The sequence below is a fragment of the Phymastichus coffea genome, unplaced genomic scaffold (assembly GCF_024137745.1).
Source record: "Phymastichus coffea isolate CEN01 unplaced genomic scaffold, Cenicafe_Pcof_1.1 PCOF00013, whole genome shotgun sequence".
In the NCBI taxonomy this organism is placed as follows: Eukaryota; Metazoa; Arthropoda; class Insecta; order Hymenoptera; family Eulophidae; genus Phymastichus; species Phymastichus coffea.
In genome coordinates, this window is record NW_026706824.1 from 4,684,560 (window position 1) to 4,707,360 (window position 22,801).

Genomic DNA, 22,801 nt, shown 5'->3' on the forward strand with positions numbered 1-22,801 from the left:
AATAGTGGATTACCCCGCGCCCAGTAACGTAGCTCAATTGCGCCGTTTTTTAGGTATGTTATGATGATACGCGCGTTTTATGGAACACAAGAGTGAGATAAAGTCCCGTTGACCAACCTTATTCGGAAGGAGCAGCCGTGGGAATGGAAAGAGGAACAGAAAATTTCATTTGAGGTGTTGAAGCGCGCGTTAACAGAGGTGCCGGTACTCGCGCGCCCCTTTTGTTTGCACTGCGATGGCTCTTTCTTCACGGTTGGTGCATATATGATTCAGGTATCCGACTATGGCGAGCATCCAATATGTTACGCCAGTCGGATGCCAAACGCGCACAAGCGAAGTTATACGGTCAGCGTAATCGAATTTTCGGCGGTACTCTTTGCGGTAAAATAGTTTAGGCCTTATATGGAAGATTCTCACTTTGTTATTACGAAGCCTACACAAAAAATTGAACTCTGGCATTGGGGACAGGAGCACCGAGGACCCGATTTTGCAAGGACTAGCTTCATCCACTGCGACGCGTCGTCATATGCGTTGTGTGCGTGTTTGATTCAAAAGGACGCAGACGGTTTCGGGCACTCGATATGCTACACAAGTAGAATATTGAATGCACAATTACACCGCAATTACACAGTGTCGAAGCTAGAATGCGCGGCCGCAATCATCGGAATTAAAAAGTTCCGCCCATATGTTGAGAGAGTGCATTTTGTATTAGTCACGGATCACACGACACTTATTGGGTTACGCAATAAGAAAAAGCCTACAGGTCAACTTGCGCGATAGGTCCTCAAACTTCAACAGTACGATTTTGAGATAGTGTACAGAAAGGGTGGCCTACGCCGGACGCGTTGTCGTGCGCGTGGAAAGACGGCGAGGAAATAGCAGCAATCGCTATTATCAAGGGTCCTGAATACTTGCAGCACATGAAAGATGTAATCGCGAGATCGGGTAAATTTAGAAATTTGAGAATAGAAGAGATGGTATGCTCTATAGTTTTAAGAAGGATAGATTGCTAGATCCGGTTACAAATCACGAGCAGTGGAGGGTCTTGGTGATACCGTTTGAACACCGAGCTCAAGTGATGCGAGACGCACACTGTGAGCCGTCGGCGGGATACCTCGGAAGGGATAAAATTTATGATAGAGTAGCGAAGGATTATTCATGGCATGGACACCTCATCACAACATTACAGATTTCATGCGATCGTGTAAAAAAAACCAATGGTATATAATCGAGAAGTAGTTATCAATGGGCCTTATGAGCAAACGAGTAGTCGAGCGATCGTGGTTGGTAATCGCGCAAGCTCTTAAAGAGCTCATCTTATATCGGTGGGAAGTACTGGCGTACATTGTGACAGATAACTGTAAGAGTATTTGCGGGAAGGAGTTCCAAGCGACTTTGGACGAGTACAAGATTGAGCATGTACTCTGCGCACCGTACCATTAGCAGGGGAATTTCGCCGAGCGAGTACCCTGAAGTTGATAATAGCGATTTTCGCGAACCAGGATCACAGAAATTGAGATAAGTACTTACATGAGTTTAGGCAGACAATGAATAGGGTTTTTCCGGTGAGCACAAAGATCTTCCCGGCGTTCTTAAACTTTGGTCGTGAACCACAGCAGGTGAAGAGTCTGCAACGCGAAGTAAAAGCGCGAGCACTGATTATTCATTCAACAATTAAAGATTGGAGCGAGCGAATGGCGAGGCTTTATCCGCTATGCAACCTGTTGATAAAACACACTGAGGAAGCGCAGAATCACCAGAAGAAACACTATGATAGAAAACGGCGAAAGAGCGGGTGCGAGAGTGCGTCGTCGACGAGAAAAACAGCAAGCGAGAGCAGAGAGGTAGCCAACGCACTTGCAACGAAAACACGCGACAAGTGATGATAACATCAGACCTGATCCTTTAGCGACGATATTAACGGAATTAGCACGTTTGACGCCAGTTCAGTGCGAAGAAGTTGCGAGAGTGCAACACTAGGCGTACGAGCTCGTTGCCTGGGCGATATGCAAGAACGCAGCTCCAGATAAAGCGCGAGAAAACTAAGGTACCAAAGTCAGATCACATGTCACAGGGTTTTATTTTGTTGTTTTGCGTGAATTTTATTTTGTTTGTAATAATTATAATACTGGCGAGTCGTATTGTGGACATTTTATTTGTTTTTTTTTTATTATTATGTCGATTTTATTACTTTAATGACAATGTTCTGCTTAGTCCTGTATTCGAGTGAGGGGTGTTGTGATGAGTAACCCAGGGGTGTTAAGTATGAATCGGATATACGGTACCATTTACGAAACTTTTGTATGATTTTTAAAATCACTCAAAATAGGGTTATAAATATACATCCCGACGAATTGTTGAAAAATATTCTTATATTGGCTTCATTACGCAAAGTGTAAAATGACCAAACAGTTCGTTATACGGTTTCAAAATCTAGATATTTCGGCTTGATTATCTCTGTTAAGGAACTAAATAAAGATTAATTATTTATAAAATCATTTATAAATTCAATTATAAAGGTAAAATATCATCTATATACATTTTCATTATATTACCTGATTTGCTTTGCATCTAAAAGCTCCACCCTGGTATTTTCGTTTCATTCTCCTTGGACAACATGAACACAAGATTCTGATGAATGCTCTGAAAACAACATAGTTTAATTAATTTTGAAGTAATTTATTCTTATGAATGCATTGCTATTGAAAAATATATTATATACCTGGTTTTTCAGATCAATCGTAAAAATAATTTAAATAAAAGTTGTTAGTCTCTGATCGGTACATCTTACGGTGACCTATAAGATCATACTCAAGATCATTTCGAGATTAACTTACTTTTTTTTAACCCAAACCTCCTTTTGACCCCAAACAACAAGCGGGACATTCTACTCGTATGTTCAGGTAAAATAGATAATAATGATCCAAATGATGCTTTAAGTTTATCTGAAATCAGCTTTATTACAATCAGTTATATTTACTTTTTTTGCATTCTATAAAAAAAATACAAAAATCCAGAAAAATTCGATTATAGAAAGTTACTCGATGACAACGAAAATAATAAAATTTTTCACAAAATCGATATTTTGCTGACTACGTTTATCAACTTCTTCAGAGTTTCTCTTTATAATACAGGCCACCATCTCTTCACACTCACAGATTGGAGCTGATTTACCCCAAAAAATTCGATGTCCGAAATACGAATCCTTCCTCAGAAGTGCTTCATTATGCTCAGATTTCGAGATATTTTAATTTAAAAGCATTAAAAACAGGTTTTTTGCTATTTTTCAGTCCCTATAACTTTATGAAAAAAATGTTTTTCTGGAAATTTGATAACGGTTCTTTAAAGAACATTTCTTGCCCTTCAAAATACAATACTTAATTTTTTTTTATATCATTTTTTCGACAAAGATATGACACAATGAAGTATGATAAATTGGCATTTTCGCAAATGCTGTTGAATCGGAGGAAAGTTCCGTTTAAAGATAATCTTCGCTGAAAAAAATAATATTTCAAGTAACTTAATCGAAGAATCCTATACTTCGCTAGGCAATGACATCCAACCATTACATGCCAAGTTTCTTAATAAAAAGACCCGAACCCAACCCTGTACTTTGCAATATGCCACAGTGCATAACCTTTACATCCTAAGTTCCTCAACCTACTAATCCTGAACCCTGCTAGGTTTACCACTGTTATCTTTCAGCGAGACTTTCCTCTTCTTAAACGACTTTTACGAAAATACAAATTAATCATACTTCAATATACCATATCACTAATATACGAGGGTGGTCCGATAAGTACTTAGCCTCATCGCCCGATGGCACCACTCTCGCAAAAGAAAATCATGTAGTACAACCTTATCGATGGTTACTGTTAAGATTTCAGCCAGATCGGAGTTGTAGTTTATTTTTGAGAGCGTGTCAAAGCAAGTATGTCCGTTGATTTTTGAAAAATGGAAAAAGAGCAGTATCGGTCGGTGATTCAATTCTTGTTTTTGGAAGGGAAATCGCGCAGCGAAATTAAAAAGCGCTTGGATGCTGTGTACGGTGACTCTTCTCCTCCGATGGCAACCATTAAAAATTGGTTTAACGAATTTCAACGTGGTCGCACGTCGATTTTTGAAGAGCCACGTCCAGGTGCTCCGAAAACGGCTACGACGGAGGATAACGTGACAAAAATTCATGATCTCGTATTGGCAGATCGACGATTGAAGGTGCGCGAGATAACTAAGATCGTAGGCATCTCAAAAGACCGCATGGGTCATGTCCTGCATGAAATTTTGGGCATGAGAAAGCTGTCGGCGCGATGGATGCCGCGTTTGCTCACTCCGGACAACAAGCGCAACCGTGAGACAACTTTAGAGCAATGTCTGACGCTGTTTAAGCGCAATCCGAAGGAGTTTCTGCGTCGTTTCGTGACAGTCGACGAAACATGGATCCACTGGTATACACCAGAGACGAAGGAACAGTCGAAACAGTGGACTTTACCCGGCGAAAGTGCTCCGAAGAAGGTGAAGACTGCCCCATCGGCCGGAAAGGTGATGGCCACCGTTTTTTGGGATTCACAAGGTATGATCTACATCGACTACCTGGAGAGGGGCAAAACGTTCACAGGGCTGTACTATTCCGAATTATTGGGCCGATTCGACGTCGAATTGCAGAAAAAATGGCCCCATTTGGCGAAGAAAAAAGTGCTCTTCCACCATGACAATGCACCGGCTCATACCTCCGCCGTCGCCACGGCCAAATTGGTCGAATTAGGCTACGAACTGCAGCCTCATCCACAATGTTCTCCAGATTTAGCCCCGTGCGACTTCTTTTTGTTTCCAAACTTGAAAAAGTCACTCGCCGGGCAGAAATTTGAGTCGAATGAGGAGGTAATCGCTGCCACGGTAGCCTACTTTTCAGACCTCGAGGAAACGTATTTTTCAGACGGGTTAAAGAAGTTGGAGCATCGCTGGACCAAGTGTATCGAACTAAAAGGAGACTATGTTGAAAAATAAAACGCCACTTTTCCAAAATTTTCGTTTTTCTTTTGTAGGCTAAGTACTTATCAAACGACCCTCGTAATAATAGTGAAAAAAAATGAGAAATATATTTTGATGAAAGGTAAAAATTTTTCGTTAAGATATCATCGTAAAATTTGTAAATTAACATTTTTTTACAAAGTTATGGGGATTGTAATCAGCGAAAAATGTGTTTTTGACGTTTTGAGGTTAGAATATCCCAAAAACGAAGAGCGATGAAGCAATTTTTTTCTAATGTTCGGATTGAGCACATCAAATTCCTTCGGAAATATCTTGTCTGCTCTATTCATGCGGAATTTTTCAAATTTTGTCGGTCTGCGTAATCGACGGGGAAAAACTAATCAATGATCATTGATTACTTTCTGTTCTACAATATATTTTTGATAATTCAGGATATTCCTTTAATTTTAAAGATTTGTGTATTTTAGACAGAGAATACAATACACAGACGAGACGTATTTTGAAAACGCTACCAATTAATGCAGTGGACAATACTGTAACGATGATGTACAAAATAAATACTGTAACGATGATGTACAAAATAGATACTGTACAATGATGTACAAAATAGAGCGCAAACATTGATAGAGACTTTGGAATAATTAAAATGTAAGGCCAAAAAATTGTAAGGGCGAACGCCGCCTCTGTGTCCAGCTTGATTGTTCCGAGGTCTCTATCGATTTTTGCGCTCTATTTCGTTTTGTACTTGTATAAATAAAGTTGCCGCATCTAAATGGCTTTTCCCCAATTGTGAATGGGGTTTTTATGCCGGCTAGGTGCGGTCTATTCCCTAATCCATGGGATACGTTTGCGTTTTTGTTTTTTCTATGTAACTTGAACCTCCCGACAATATACACTTCCTTGATCCCGCCTATTACTCACTCTCTCTTTTCTACTTCTACTTGAAAACAGAATTATTCTTCCCTTTTTTATATTTCTTAATCCGTTTTTGTATGTGTCTTTTGATAAATTCAGATGGATAATTATTCTTTTTCAAGATATTAGTAACTATTTTTAAATTGCGTGTTAATAAAGCTTGAAGAGATCAGCAAATGTGCTGACGAAACGTTTCTGAGTATAATTAAAATTAAGTGAATTTCCATCTCTCACTATTTCCCTTCTTTCCATTATTACAAAATTTATTATTTAAGAAAATTATGAGGAAATAAAGACAGTATGTTATGTATTAGAATGCTGTATATATCAAATAATCAAATAAGATACTCAATTTTTCAATTGTTACTGCAAGAGTTTAAATAGGTTTACGGAAAACAACTATAATAACACATTTGGTCTTAATAAATTGAAATAGTTAGTGATATATTTGTATGGTAATAATAATAATAATAATAATTTATATACTCAGAGAGATATCTGTGTAGTATTAATTGGTTGCATAGATTTGTTGCATTTTTTGCAGATGCTTCATTCATTGCATAGACTCGGTTCATATAATAATGTAAAATATGATTAGTGTAACAACAGTTGCTTCTGAAAACGAGATCTAACATCTGATGTGAAAATAATTCACAAACTTTGGTTCTTTTGATCTTTTTTAACTTTCATACAATTACATATGTGTTACGAGCAATATTTGTGTAATGATTCATTGTCTACGACTTTATTATAATTTATTTGAATTTTTCTTGTATTAACATTCTGTACGTTTTTATTTACACAAGTTTAATATCTTAACATTTCTTTTAATAAAGAAGAACTCCACACAGACTGGCAAACATAGTTAGCAAAATGTCGGTTTTGTGAAGTGTTGTTTTTATTGAGTAAGGAATTACTCTCTATCATCGAAATTTTCTAATTCTTATTAATATACAGTAAACCTCCAAGATTACGTAATTTTCATCAAAACCCATGCTGTAGATATAGATGATTTTGCACATCATTCTCAAGTCAAAAAAAACGTACAGGATCAAAGACAAGGTCTTAAGGATATTTACTTCTTGACATTAAACATTTTATATCTAGAACATTTTTTGCAAAATCTTACATTTGTCTGATTACATGAATGAAAAAATTATGAAAAACATAAGACTGAACTTAAACTATCACCTGGACCCTGACTATTTTACTTCATCTGAACGTACGATGGTGGTGTTGTCGTAACGTATTTTAAACTGCAAGAGAGTTCCCTCTAGTATAAGAGTGTATACAATGTTTCAAGTCAGTAAGTTGATTTGAAAAATTTTTACAATCATTTGAATTTAGTTTTTTAGTATGTAGTTTTTTCATATGCTTATTAAACATTATTTTCTACCGGGAAAATCAATAAAAGAAACTAATAAAAAGCTCAGGAAATATTATGGAGACTACTCCATAGCATGGTATGGTTCAAGAGATTTATTAATTTTGTTGTAGCCGTAAGAGCACAAGTGATACTGAGAGTCCTGATCATCTAAAAGAGGTGAATACTTAAGACATGATCGATAAAGTTCATTATGTTGTATTTGCAGATTATTGATTTAAATTGCATGAGATTAGTGAGGCTCTTAATATTTCAGTAAGATACACATGGAACATTTGACGTGAATGTTTGGGCATGAGAAGGTTATCTGCAAGATGGGTACTGCGCTTGCTCACAGCTGAGTACAAGCGAGCTCGTATGATTCGAGCTGAGCAATATTTGAGCATGTTTTAACGTAATCTAAGGGAGATTGGCGTCGCTATGTTACTGCGAAAAATCAATCGAAAATGTAGACTGGGCCGGGTGAATCCGCGCCGAAAAAAAGCCAAGACGGTACGATAAGCCGAAAAAGTCATGGCTACAATTTGTTCTGACTCAAGTGGAATAATATTAATAGATTACCTACAAAGTAGAAGAACTATTAAAGGAAAATATTACGCCTCATTATTCAAAAAAAAAGTTTGTTTCCACCACGACAATGCACGATTCGAAATCATATGAGTTCCATTGCAACAGGCAAATTATTCTTCAGATCTCATTCATCTTACTCTCCAGATTTGGCTCTATTCGATTATTTTTTGACATGAAAAATTAGCTTGCGCGTAAAAGGTTTTCATCCAACAAAGAGGTAATTGCTGCAACAAATAACCATTTTGAGGAGTTCGATAAAAATTACTTTTTAGAGGGCATAACAAAGCATGGCTAGAATAAATTTATAGAGTTAAAAGGGAACTATGTTGAAAAATAAATTTAAATTATTTGAATAAATAAAGTTTTCTTATTGAAAGTCACAGGGAAGGTCATCATATCATATGCCACTCAGAAAATAAGAACTCTCATTTTAATTTTTGCGTAATCCAGTATATTCGTATATAGGAAATTGTATAGGTGGTCTGAGCCTGTATAGAGTCTGTATAGAGTCTTAGTATTTATATATATATATATAGACATTGAAAATTGGTGGGAATAATCCTCCTTCACTCCCCTCCAATCCTTCCGCCCCCTTGCACCTTCCTTTACCGAAGTCCAGAGTGATCGACCCAAAATTCACCATATATGCGTTTAATAATGTTGATAAAAATAGTTTATATTTGAGTTATGACCTACTATAGGCATGGACTTATACAATTTATTTTTATAAAAGTGGGTTACAACATGAATAGCTCCTAAATGTTTTTACTCTCCTCATTATAAATTCTTTAAGACATCGGTTATGTAATTTCATATTCGTTCAATATATCTTGTGTTAATTAATTCAGTTTCAATTGACGTATAATATAGTATGTAATGTTCAATATTTATCTAATCCGTATAGTATAAAAATATTTTATTTTATTTCAAATTATTTACATAGAAGTATATGTTTTGAGACAACCATTGAGATAGATATATGGTGCCTTTATTTCAGTGGTATCCCTAATAGGCTTACTTCATTTTTGTTTCAACAAAAATTTAGTTTGAATAGATTCAAATATCATATATCAAGTAACATATATCACAAACAACCAATGAGATAAATATATGTTTACACATTGCCTAAATTACTCAGTGCGTTTTATTAGTGGTTGTCTAGATTATTCAAATTTATTTGATTCGGAGTTGTTGAATGAACAGGAAAAATAAATATCCATGCATTAGTTCAAATTAAATACATAATGTAAGTGACTCTTCTTATTTATTAGAATAAAATATTACAGGAAAAATAAGAAAAGTGATAGGGAAGCATAAAATACATAAAAGGAAAAATAAAAAAAGAGATAGAGGAGCATAAAATACCCCAGTCACAAGCTGAAGAAAGCCTCAAACAATAGTCAACTAAATAATAAAAATTACAATCTTGTTGCCGTAAACGAAACATACATAGAAATATGAAAGCAATAATACATAAAAATATAATATGGACACTTAAAACTAATATAGGAGAGCTCTCTTACGGAATGGTAGCGAAGGTTTTCCCAAATCGTGGAAGGCCACCACAAAATATAGTAAAACCGGTGCACCGTCATTTCAGTAACGGAATCAGCCGTTGTACTGGGTCGGCACCGAATAGCTGTTGCACGTAGTTACCTTCGGGTGTTCTCATACCCGCTACGAGAAGCTCGGGGCAACACCCTACGGGATCGTCACATCGAGACTTCATCCAGATTGTCGTATCACAGACAGTGAGCACAGAGAAAAAAAAGGAAATAAACCATTTTTTTTTAAAGTAGTCTCTGTTTGAAACAATTTTGGAAAACTTTTCTTGTATTGATCATTATCCTTTTAGTAATGAGGAGATTTTGTTGTATGAGGTTCATGAATCATGTTTTTTATTGTTAAAACATTTAAAATACCATCTTTAGATATTTGAGCTGAAGTTTCTTGTCGATATCTTCAGAAGTTTTTAATTTAACATCAGGATGAAAAGTAACCAAATGATGTGCATGAGATAGACCCCTTTTCTGAAATTTAATTGGGAAATCACAGGCTAATACTGTGGCACAGTCGCGTTTTTTTTCTTGAATGGCCTCGCAACGCGCACCAAGAATCAGCTGATATAACGTCACATCACTAATTATTTTAAAAAGGAAAATGCCGATGAGGTCTGGTCTTCCGAAAATCTATATTACTGCAATTAAATTAAACAGACAGAGAGGACAGGAATTATCGAGAATAATGTATCTACGAGGGTCGTTTGAAAAGTCCGTGCAAAAATAAAAACTGCTTGATTTTTTTTTATAAATCTTTTTTATTTTTCAACATAATCTCCTTTTAGGCTTATACACTTCATCCAACGCTGCTCTAATTTGTTAATCCCTTCCAAATAATAGGATTTGTCCAAGTCTGTAAAATAGGCATCCGTTTCTGCAATCACCTCCTCGTTTAAATAAAATCTTTTCCCCGCCAGCCATTTTTTCATATTAGAGAACAAATAGTAGTCCGACGTAGCCAAGTTTGGAGAATAGGAGGGGTGTAAAACGAGTTAGAGACACAACTGCTGAGGCGTGAGCTGGTGCATTGTCGTGGTGGAAGAGGACTTTTTTGTGGGCCAATCGTGAACGTTTCTCTAGTAACTCGGTTTTCAAACGATCCAATAACAATGAATAATATTCGCCTGAAATGGGTTTTCCCTTTTCCAGATAGTAAATGAAGATTATTCCTTGCGAATTCCAAAAGACAGTCGCCATAAACTTCCCGGTCGACGGAATTGTCTTCGCCTTTTTCGGAGCAGATTTCCCCTTGGTAACCCATTGTTTAGACTGTTCTTTGGTCTCAGGAGTGTAGTGATGTATCCATGTTTCATCTACAGTGATGAAACAACGCTTAAAGTCTTGCGGATTTTGCTGAAACAGCTGCAAACCATTCTTGCAACACTTCGCACGATCTCGTTTTTGGTCAATCGTGAGCAATCGCGGCACCCTTCTAGCGGATAGCTTTTTCATGTCCAAATGTTGGTGCAAAATATTATGTACCCGTTCGCTTGAGATGCCAACAGTATTAGCAATCTCACGCACCTTCACTCTTCTGTCAGCCATCACCATATCATGGATTTTATCAATGATTTTTGAAGTGGTAACCTTAATAGGGCGTCCAGAACGTTCAGCGTTTTTTGTGCTCATATGGCCACTCCGAAAATTTTGAAACCACTTATACACCATTCTAATCGAAGGTGCACAATCACCATAATGTTTATCAAGCTTCTGTTTAATCTCCTGAGGCGTTTTGCCTTTAAAAAAGTAATGATTAATCAATACACGAAATTCTTTTTCGTCCATTTTTTTACAACCACTCGATTTCTTTGATTGAAACGAATGTAAAACGCAAAGTAATTGGCCGATCTGGCTGAAACTTGGTGTGTGCTCTTCCAAGATATGCCACTAACTGAAAATAACCTTGATACGCACTAGGAGCGCCATCTCTCTGACTTTGCACGGACTTTTCAAACGACCCTCGTATCTAGCGTTTCTTCATTCACATTTGATTTCCTATTTACAATGCTCCAAGACGGCTTTACGCATCGCAGGGAAAGGCTGTACGAGCTCGTCTGTGTGCGAGTATACGCACCGATGACAAAGCATTGCCTCACACGCGTTTAAATGTCCTGGCAGATGCGGTGCGATTCAAACATAGTTGCATCCACCCGTTCGCGTTCCGATGGGTTTCGCCGAGAGTGAGAAACGAAGGACGCACCAAAAGGTAAAGGGTACCTGACCTGAGCAATGTTGCTGAAGACCTAGCGAGCTGTTATTGTTGTCCTGCCGCTCGTCGATGCCATGGTAGGTTTGTTGCTTGACCTCTCGATTGCTGTCCATGACTTCTGGTAGCGGAGGGGCCGGTATTCGTTGTAAACTTCTTCGATATTATCGTGTTTCTCAGCAAGAGAAAGCAGATATCCACTAACATTCCTTTTTTGTTCTCTCGACAACCCACTCGTGATTAGGTTTTCAGGTTTCTCTATTGTGTTGCAACACTGGTCAGACTAGTACCGCTTGCGCTGTTCCGCTTTTCGCGGTATATCTCTCGCCCCTCTCTACAATACGGTCAAGCGCCGCCGGCTACGGATACATGTGCGGATAACGCCAAGCGACACTACTTTTCTCTCTCTTTCTTCCTCCTTTTCTCCCCTATAACCTTCAGCTGCTTTGACCACCGGCGCCAATCAAAAATTATACCTGGAACAAAGTCACATCGAGCGTCGATACTCGGTTCAAACGACCAAGATGCAGCAGCGGCGAAGGGGAAGGCACACGGAAGAGATGGAGACGAACAGGGCGAGCGATCTCAACGATCGCTTCACCCGTCACATCCCCTCCCAAGTCTAACGATACCCTCAAGACCATCGCTGAACAACCACCTCGATCGAAAGGGATAACATAAATATTGATGAATAAATAAATATTTTTTCATAAAAATAAAAATTCACCTTACTTTTTGAACATATCTCGTATATATATGGATATATAAATTTATACTTATATGCATGTATGCATGTATGCATGTTTGCATATATTTATGTATGTATGAATGTATGAATATTTGTATGTGGGCATGCATGCATGCTCTTATGTATGTACTGAAATATGTTTTAAAATCATGTGTTATCATTAATTAATTAAGTAGAGGAGGAGAGGGATCTATAATAAATATAAACATTGATTTTTTTTAATGAAATTTTTTTATTGATAAAAATAAATCTTATCCTACAAGTCATTTATTGAACATGACTGCAACTTTTCGATATTCTGCTAACCAAGATAAAATAGCGGTGTAAATAATAAATGCCGGTAAGATAAAATAAAAATAATTAAAAGTGTATATGTTGAGGTTGTAGACAATTTTTGCGTGCTAAGAGGGCTGAGTGGTTCGAAGTTTAGGCAAGCCTCAATGAACTGCCAGAATCGAGAATTCCTGAAATTTGAGAGAGGTCTCGCTGAAAATTCTCTTTAAATGGTGGTTTAAGGAATTCACCCCAGCCCCTCCAGAGTCTTTCAAAGTGAGATGCTCGAGGTGGGTTGAATCTATATCTCACACTATTGTTGACCATTAACTCAGCCATCTGTCGGCAGAAGGACAAAGCCTTGTGGAAGAGGCGAGCCAGCTCTTGTTCCGCTCCCTGGATGGTGGTATCATTGTCGAAGTAGACAGTGCGGCACAGATCTGAAGATGTGCGTCTGATACTCCTTCCAGGTGTATAGCTCGAGCACATGAAACACACGAAAATACATGTAACTTTTGATGGACTTTTGGCCGTATCCTTTACTGGTATAAACTGAGAAAGAGCCGATATAGTCTAGTCTATAGATGGCAAACGATCTCGTCAGAATGCCACGGACTGAGGAAAGAGAAGCCATCCCCTGCTCCAATACCATGCCCAAGAAGCAAAAATACTGGACACAACTTCTCACCATTCGTTACACATCACTGCGCACACGGGTATGCAAAATCGATGTCTTAGGTGGCTGATAACAACTTATGGTCCTCTGTGGAGTGTGGAAAGGTGTGCGTCTCGGATGATGAGCGTGGTAAGAGGGTTCTTCCGGGGAACCAGAGCCAGGTGTCTTTCGTCGTAGGGCAGGACGAAGATCTGGAGTCTGCAGCCCACTCAGAGGATGTCCTAGACATCCAAGAATGGTAAGTACAGTTGTATTTTTGACGTGGTGAGTAGTTGTTACTTGACGTTGCAGCCACTATACTTCAATGTGGAAGTAGTTCCTCTAAACCACTCATAGTAGACAGAAAGTTGCAGCAGTTATATCTTTGGCATCTAATCTGACATCTTGACAGATGTTTCCTATTTTGTGAAAACGAGCAGGCCATCGCCACACATATGTAAAGGTACAGATGAGTCGAGTCAGCGACTAGAACCTTGACAGGTCTGAATCTTCATCCCACTGAATACCTTGGAGAAGTACTGGTCTACTGCTCTTGCGCTCCAAGTCTGAAATGAACTCAGATTTCTGAGAGAATCAGATAGTTCAATTGTAATGGGTTGCTTTTACTTTGTAAATATATATGTAAAATTTTAATTTCATTGTGAAGCAATCCAAATAGCCAATGGCCAACTCTCTTCGTGTCGCATTGCACTAGCGACTAGTAGTCTTAAGAAATTAGTAACAATTAATTATTCTCATATTTTTATTTTTTTCATGTAAACCATGAGCACTGTCGTACCTGCAATTATTATAATTTACATCGATTTTTCGTCAAAATTTTATGACCTACGAGACAACAATAACTATTATAAGCTTGCTAGAAATGACTGTCTAAATAGAACTAATAACTTTTTACGGTGTCTTTACTTACATAGCCTCGCACAAAAACTGCAAGCAGAGATGATCGCAGTTATAGGTATCGTAATCTTGATATCTTTTTGGATTGAATTTGACCTCATCGATATATCACTAGATTAAATGGAAGTCTAAGATCTCCAAAACTACCAAAATATGTTAAGTTATTCCCGATTTTCCGATAAGCAACTTAATGAGGGCCTGTTCCCCCCATGTCGGCAAGATTAATTATAGTTGATTCATGAAAATATCGTCCATGTGAATTCAGAAATGATCTACAATAATTTTAAAGAACTATCCGTGAATTATTGGCTAGATAATAAATATTGCAACGGTAGTCGATTTAATTAATCGAACCGTTCGCGATTCTGCTTCTCGCGCGTTAGTTCGAAGTATTGAGAGAGAGAGGGGGCGCGCGATCATTTGAATAAGTAGTTACGCCTCAGCTGTTTACGCGAGTTTACCGCCGATTTGTGTTTTGCATTTTGATTCGCAAAAATAATTAGTTTTCCGAACAAATACGTGCGTGGATGCAACAGTAATATTGCAGCAGCAAGCAGCGGTGCAGAAGCAGCAGATTTGCAGCATATAAAGGCGAATTCAGGCAGTGCAGCTGATTAAGAGAGGTGCAGCGGCAGTTGATAATTTTGCAACAACAATTACGGCTGATCATCGTAATTGCACCGCATGGTAGGTGCACCTTCCGTCATATTAAGCGAAACGAAATACATTCGGTATTTGGTCTATCTGTGATAGCGTTATATTTTTTGTATTCGCGTCATGCGTTAGTTCCTGGTAGAATTCAAATCTACTCTCTCTCTCTCTCTTTCTCACCGAACATAATTAAATTGTAAAATCCTATTTTCGTGCATCAGTCTTTCGGCCCAACAAAGACTGTAGTGATTTTTTATTAAATAAAGTCTGTTAAATTTATTCGCCGTTTTCGTCGTTTGATTTTCCTGGTAGCTCAAGTATTTGAAACAGGCTTAGGTTTTAATCCAATTACATCTAGGGGATTAAGAAGATTAAGAGTAAAGTCGCTCACACTTAAAACTCATCAAGTGTAACAAGACACGTGACTTAAGGTGAGTTCAACTCCGATCGATAGAAGACAACTAGGATAAATCATCTGACGTTAAGGCGAATACACGTATTATCATACGTGTTTAACGGAGCGGCGGTTCGCTCTGCATCGTGGGAGTTTGTTGTTAAATAAATTTCCCATTTTCAGATTCATCTCCCCCGTTACATGGCGCCCAACTGGTATTAAGACCCGTTTCGTGCGAATAGGATTGTGCGTCGAAGGTAATCGACGCACGAGAGAGAGAGAGACGATTGCCGCAAGCGCTTAGGAAGGTTTGATAGGTGGTAGCTCGAGATCGTGAGCGGTACGCCCTCTGCCGGGGAAAAAACGAAACCACTTCGAAACTTTTGATTAAAATTGTTAAGTTGATTGTAAAAAGGGCCGAAAGCGATAATTGTAAGTAGGTCGAAGTGATTTCGGGTCGTTCGGAGTAATCAGGTGTTAACCCATTTCAGCTATAGTTTGGTGGATAAAGGGGGATTGGAAGCATCTGATCGACGACAAAGGCAGAGAGCGCGACCTAAGCGTGCAGTACAGAAAATATTAGCCAGGCGGAGCAAGCAAATAGCAGGCTCCGACCTTAGGTAGGATATTTTTATAATATTTATAGATAGTTTGCGGGGACTGTGCGCGCTCATAATCTCGCGAGTTTGTGCCTTATAAAAAGGAGGCATTAAGGGTAAGTACACTAAATAGTGTATAGCCCGCTCATAACTTGGGTGATAGGAAGCGGTAGTGGTCGATTAGGCCGATAATTTCAAACCTCGACCGCATCCTACACCCGTGCGGAGGCAAGATGGCTCTGTTGTCAGCTCAGATTGACAATTGGGCATTAGAGCTGACCTCTGCACAGCGCGAACGCTACTTGGCGGATTTAGAGCTGCGCAAGGATGGAAGTGTCATCCAGCAGGCGGCTAGGCTTGGGAGATGGTTGCTAGGAGAGTACACCGTCACAGATTTTGAGGAAACCACGCACAGTAAAGAGGTGGCGAGGCGCAGGAGGCGCACCCGACAAGCGTGGCTCGACACAGTCTGTGATGAGTCGGAAAACCACAGCGCAGATGAAAACAGCGACCATCCCCTCAGAATCATCAATAGGGAGGGAATATCCTTGACAGATATGTCAAGGACATTCGCTAGCCCAGACGAGAGTTCTGAAGGTGAAGCCAGCCGCCAGGAAGAGGACGAACTCATCCGCAAGGCCCTCCACACTCAGGAGCAGGAGGAGGGGGAGAGGAGACGGAGCAATCCGGATCTCAGGTCGCAGGAATCCTGCACCCGGAATGAACCTCAGAAAGAAATATCCTTGAGTGAAGCCTTCCGGGAAATTGAGTACCTGAAGGAGGGAGTCTACCGTAACCGCAAGCTGATAGGTCGAATCCTAGAAACCTTTTAGACTCTGCAGGGAATACAGATGTGTGCGGAGCGCGAGGCACAGGACATGCGCCTACGAATACGAGAGCTGGAAGACGCAATGCATGAAATGGCCAATGCTAGCCGTTCTTCTCAGCGCGACTCGGTTCAACCGCGCTCCGGATGTAATGTGGACTTTCAGGACACATTCACCTGTCACTACGATTCTGGGATTCCGAGAAGCACACCGGCTCCTCCAAGACCACTACCCAGAAGAAGGGACGTCACCCCACCGGAAGCCCTCCGTAGAAGAGGAGGTGAAGAGGATCCGGAAGAATATGGGAGATCCGCACCTGTTCGACAGAGGAGTCGAAGCGGATCATCTGGCACCGGTCCTCAACTATCTTCAGGGCTCTCCACAACCCGAGATGTTGGAAAAATTGTCCGCGGATGGAAATTGAGGTTTGCGGGCAGTAGGGCACAGAGCGTAGATACGTTTCTGTCAAGGTTGGAAGATCTGCGCGTGGGCGCAGGGCTAACTGATGACGAAGTGCTTTGTTCCGTATCAGAGATCGTCGAAGGTAACGCGAGGACCTGGTACGATAACAACAAGTATCAGTGGCTCAGTTACGCAGAGTTCGTCGCTGACGCCCGGGATTGGTTCGGAACTAGTACGCAACAGCAACAAAAGCTGTTGCAGGAAGCACAGAACCTGTTCCAGGGTGAGGACGAACTAGTGCGAGACTACGTGTCCAACCTGTTGGATCTCGTCAATAGACTGGAACTTGGAGAGGTTATTAGACCTACTCCAGATTCAGCTGCGTCGGAGCGAGATGAAGCCGATACGCGAATTCAACAGGAGGGCGACCGAGGTACAGAACACCTTATCTTACGGTCGTCGTCCACGTGTATTCGCCGACCCCAACTCGACGATCTTCCCTCAGCATGCCTACCAGCCGAGCAAAAGAACGGCTGGTAATAAATCCCAAACCGCTGCAATGGCCAGCGAAGGGAAGGCGCGTGCGAAAAAGGAGGGAGATCAGCAGCGCAGACAGGGCGTGGAGAACCCTGCCAGAAGGCCTACCGAACAAGCATCGGTATCGGCTACGCAAGCTTCCACTTCTAATAAGAAAATGGAAGATCGTCTGGAGGGCATCGAGCGGATGTTGCGCAAGTTGGCCAATGAGGAGCAAGGTAGCCCTCCAGAACAGCGTAAGAGCCGATTGCGTGGGGGAAGGAAAAATTCTCCTTCTCCCAGGTCTCCTGGCGAGCGGCGAGGACAGAGGCGAAAGATCGACTTCACCAAGCCTCTCCAGTGTTCCGCTTGTGGCAAACTGGGATTTAGTCGTAAACTCTGCCCAGATTGCAACAAGGGAAACGGCAAGGAGAGCGAAGAGAAGAGGTCATCTTCGCGCCTCCAGTAGAATCGACCTCTCCGGAGACGGACGGACAACGGTGTACACAAAGGGGAGTACTCACGGCACTCCGTCTAGTCGCAATCGCGTATACACTAGCTGCAGCTTCTGGGCACTCGCTGCTGGTGTCCGTCTGCTGCGATGATCCTTCGACGAGAGGGTGGATAGGGCTGTTGCTGGCAGAGATCGATTAGATAATGAGTCGGCGAAGACCGTCGTCGCAGGGAGAAAAACACGTGTTGCACGGGCACGGAAGCGGATCGGCAGGTTATGTTTGGAGGTGTTGTCGCTAAGGCAGACGACTTGGTAGTGGAGCCGGTTGGCGGCTTCCGCTCTTGCGGGGGGTAATGTCGGTTCGTTACCGACTGATGGGGCCTTACGCGTCCCGTTACATTCCCCCCTAGAAGTCGCTTAATTATAATTGACTCGATATCGAAATGGGAGGCGTAAGGAAAACGCATGTAATTTATTATTTTTCGCTTTATTTTTTATTTTTCGGCGCTCAGTAGAAGCGGCGCCTAGGGCATTTATAATGGTTGCTCCGATTTGGGCACATTCTGCCGGTCGCCACTTGTGGTTCACTGCAGATGATGCAGCTGCGTTGCGTTGTCCTTGGCGTGCGCCGCCGCTGCTCATTCGGTGGAGCTTCTTCCGCTCCTGTTTGGTCTTGGAGCTGGGCTTGGAGTTGCTGCTCCTGTCTGGCCAGCTGTTCCGCTCGGTCTTTGGCCTGTCTGGCCATTTCTTCGGCCCGCGTTCTTTCTGCTTGGAGCGCTTCGATCTCCCGTCGGCGCTCCTCTTCTCTGCGGCGTCGTTCTTCCTCTCTTTTGCGCTGCTTTTCCCTTCTTTGGCGCTCGTTCTCGCGGTCGACTTCTTCATAATACGCGCCGAGGGCCTCCGCGGCGTCCGCATTTGTTGTTAGCTGGCGGAATTGACGGAGCCCCGAGCACTCCAGGGCTTTTATCTGCCTGTACATTACCTCCAGGCGGCATAACTTGGCGTCCATCTCTTTTATGCGATCTTGAAGATCCGCGCCGAGGTGTGAGATGTCCGGTAGTGTGACGACCTCATTTTGGAAGGTGGCAGTCTCCTCCCATTGCGTCGCCTGGTTCTTCTTCCCTGATGGGGGAGCCGGGGCGGCGATGGGCTCGCCTGTAGCGAGGGCTGGGAGCTCTTTGGCTCCAGCTCCGATTGCAATCGAACTCGCTGTCGATGGGCCGGTCGCTCCCTCGGCGTCGGAGAGTTCCTCGATGACGATGGAGCTTAGAGTTCGCTCTATCTCCTCCTTTTCCGCCTTTTTGTCGGCCTCGTCCCATGCCGTCATCGACATGGTCAGCAAGGCGTTTACCTCCTCGCTGATCTGGCAGTTGATGAGCTTCTTGCAGAGCTCCTCGAACATTAGCCTGGCCTTCCTCGTATCTTGTTGTTGCATCTACGGAAATAACTCTCAGGTTAGGTCACAATATGGAGTTTGGATCTTGTGATGCGCCTGTATGGTGCATCGTCGCTCGCGGTTTTTGGGTCAGTGGGTTCGTCTGGCTGTTTGCTTTTCGCTTTGCGTGTTTGTGTTTGAATGGGGCGCCTGACGACGTATTGTACTTTACGAGGCCGGCCCCTTTTCCGTTTCGCGGATACCGGGATCGCAATTTCATTCATACCGGGCTCTTCGGGAGCCGCTACGCGTACGCTTATTGTTTGTTTTTCCCGAGTCGCTGTTTCGTTCGGCGGTTCGCGCTTCGCTTGGTTGTCCCACGGTGGTTGTGGTTGTTCAGCATCCTGTTGCTGGTCTTCGATTTCTTTGTATTTTGGTTTGGGAACTTTTTCTCCGAAATCGTAGATTTCGTTGAACTTTTTCAGATCTTTGGCCGTAATTAAGTCTTCTATTTTTCCTTTAGTTTTTTCCTGTAGTTTGTACGTGTTCATCCCAAGTACTTGAATAATTAAGTAGGGGCCGCGGTACGATGGAGCTAGTTTGGCCGATATGGCTTTTCCAGCTGAGGATTGTACTCTATTTACAAGCCATACTACTTCGCCTTCTTTCAGCGGTGAGTCGCGTCTTCTTGCGTTGTAGTAATTTTCTTGTCTCTTTTTTTCTTCGTTTGACTTTTGTGCTGCTTCTTGGAGCGTTTGTGTTAGCTCCTGCATGTGCTCGTACCAGCGGTCTGCGAGTGATCGCTGTAGCTCGTCTTAGGTAAAACAGTCTTGTTGCCTATGGACTGTGTTGGGTGGATCTAAAATGCGGCCGTAAATTAGTTGGGCGGCGATTTTTCCAGTTGCACTCGATACCGCCGTGTTGAGAGCGAATGATAACTCTGGCAAGTTTTGATCCCATTTTGAATGAGAGTCGACGATGTAAGACCTGATCATCGCTTTAAGAGTGCGGTTAACTCTTTCTACTGGGTTCGCCTGCGGGTGGTGAACCGGTGTTGTTGAGTGGATGGTTTCTTTGGATATTAGAAAGTCATCCACTTCTGTGTTTTTGAATTCTGATCTGTTGTCAGTGTGAAATACTTCTGGTGTTCCAAAGCGGTTTATTAATTTATGTAACTCTTCGATGATTGTTACGGCGTTAGCTTTTCGTACGGGTATTATCGCTACCCAGCGTGATAACGCATCTTGGAATAGTAGGATGTAGTTGTATCCTTTTTTGGTTTTAGGCAATGGTCCCATGATGTCGGTTTAACTTTCGACTCGCGTATTCTATAACGAATAGCTGTTTGCCGGCTTCTTGGAGCAGTACTGCTCCTAGCACTGTGTCACATGCATCTGTGTGGATGACAAACGTACCGCCAGATCTCGGGCGTTGCAAGACTGGGGCTGAAATCATTATTGCTTTCAGCCTGTCGAACGCGGTTTGTTGGGATTCGGTCCATTTGAATTTCCTACCGTTCTTTTTTAGTGTCGTGAGTGGTACTGCTATTGCCGCGTAGTCTTTTATGAACCTACGGTACCAGGAGGTCATACCTATGAACTATTCTAGTTGGTGAAGGGTTTTCGTGGCCGGATAGTTGACGATTGGTGCAACTTTCTCAGGATCCGGCCTGATCCCGTCCCTATTCACCAACAGTCCTAGGTATCTGACCTCCGATTTGCAGAACTCGCATTTTTCGCGGTTTACTGTGAGGTTGGCGTTTTTTAATTTTCGAAGGACTATTTCGAGGTATTTTTTGTGGTCCTCGAAATTCTCGGTGACTATTATAACGTCATCTAGGTATCGAAAGACGTTAGGTTCGAGTTCGAATCCTATTATACTGTCTATTATTCTCTGGAAGATTACTCCCGCATTGCACAGCCCGAATGGCATCCTATTGTATTGGAAAAGGCCCATTCCTGGTACGGAGAATGCTGTTATGGGACGTGATTCCAGAGACAGTGCGACCTAGTGGTATGCTGAGCTTAGGTCAATCGTGGAGATGAATTTGGGTTGACTTAGCTTCTTTAGTATGTCGTCCATAAACGGGATGGGGTAGGCATCCTTTTCGGTGACGGCGTTGAATTTGCGGAAATCTATACAGAGGCGGTACTTTCCTTCTGCTCGCTTGATTAATACGATTGGGCTAGCCCATCCGCTTTTGTATGGTTCTACTATCCCTTTTAACTGTATATCCATCACCATTTGTTGGATGATCTCCTCAATTTTCTTGGATACTTGGTATCCTCTCTGCCTTATAGGCTTTGCATCGCTGACGTCAATGACGTGCTCGAAACCTTTCACACAGTCCAGTTCTACGTCTTCTTCTCCTAGAATGCGCGCTAGCAGCTCCTGAAGTTCCTTCCTTTGATCATTGGTGGTATCTGCTGTACCGATGGCTGCTAGTGATGCTGTATTTGCTTCTAAGGTTGAGATTTCTAGGTTGACATTTTCGTCTGAGTTTTTGAATCTCAATTGGTTCGAGTCTGGGTATATGTACTCGTATGAGTGAAAGGCTCTGATAAAGTTAACGCCGAGTAAGCAGTGTTCGTTTATGTCCGGTACTATTCCTACCCGGATTTGTTCGGTAACGCCATCCACTGTAAAGGGTAAGCAGACGTACCCTAGCAATGTACACTGGCTGCCGTCTGCCACTTGGACTGTGGACAATTGTTCGTGTTGGAGTCGTAGACCGAGATGCGATGCGATGAGGAACCCCATGCTGCCCATGGCTGTGCATCGGCAGCATGGGGTTCGGTATCGTACAACGCTCTAATTTTGAAGTCGCCTATTTTTACGGGGAGCCACCATCGTGTGTGATTGTATGGCCGGCTAAGTTTTTTTTCCTATTTTCTGTTTTTTTCTGAGTCGCTGATAGCTTTAATTATTTTGTCTTCGAGGATGCTTTTTTCCTGTGTGACTGTATCATCTTTAGAAGAGAAAATATTTCATGGGAGAGTCTTTGTAGCTGTTGACTTCTCCTTGGTTGGCTGATTATCTGGGACCTCGGTCGAAATGAGAGCGCTAGGGGCCCTGTCTAGTCGCTCTTCTTTTCGTTTTTTGATTCCCTACAATCTGGGCATGAATATTTGCTGTAGCCCAGATTTCCGCAATTGTCACATTTGAGGGGCCCGTTGAAGCGTCTTCTAGATGGTGGTGATTTTTTACCACCTGTTTCTTTATCGGGCTTTTTGTTATTTGTAGCCTCTTTGTCATTGGCGGCGGTTTTGTTGTCAGCGCACATGTTTTTGAGTTCCTTCCTCACACCATTTTTGAAGTTATCCAGGTTAGTTTACCATAACTTGGTCAGCTCCTGAAGTAACTCGT

The 22,801-nt window shown here is 41.8% G+C and overlaps 1 protein-coding gene across 13 annotated transcripts in view; it reads right to left on the minus strand.

Moving 5' to 3' along the window:
* Positions 1–22,801, minus strand: part of LOC131673140 (dopamine receptor 2-like) — a 923,047-nt gene that overhangs the window by 27,345 nt on the left and 872,901 nt on the right. For all 13 annotated transcript variants that reach the window (XM_058950948.1, XM_058950958.1, XM_058950902.1 and 10 more), the window contains one exon: positions 2,556–2,643. In XM_058950948.1, the coding sequence (XP_058806931.1) occupies positions 2,556–2,643 (88 nt within the window). The remainder of the gene's footprint in view (positions 1–2,555; positions 2,644–22,801) is intronic.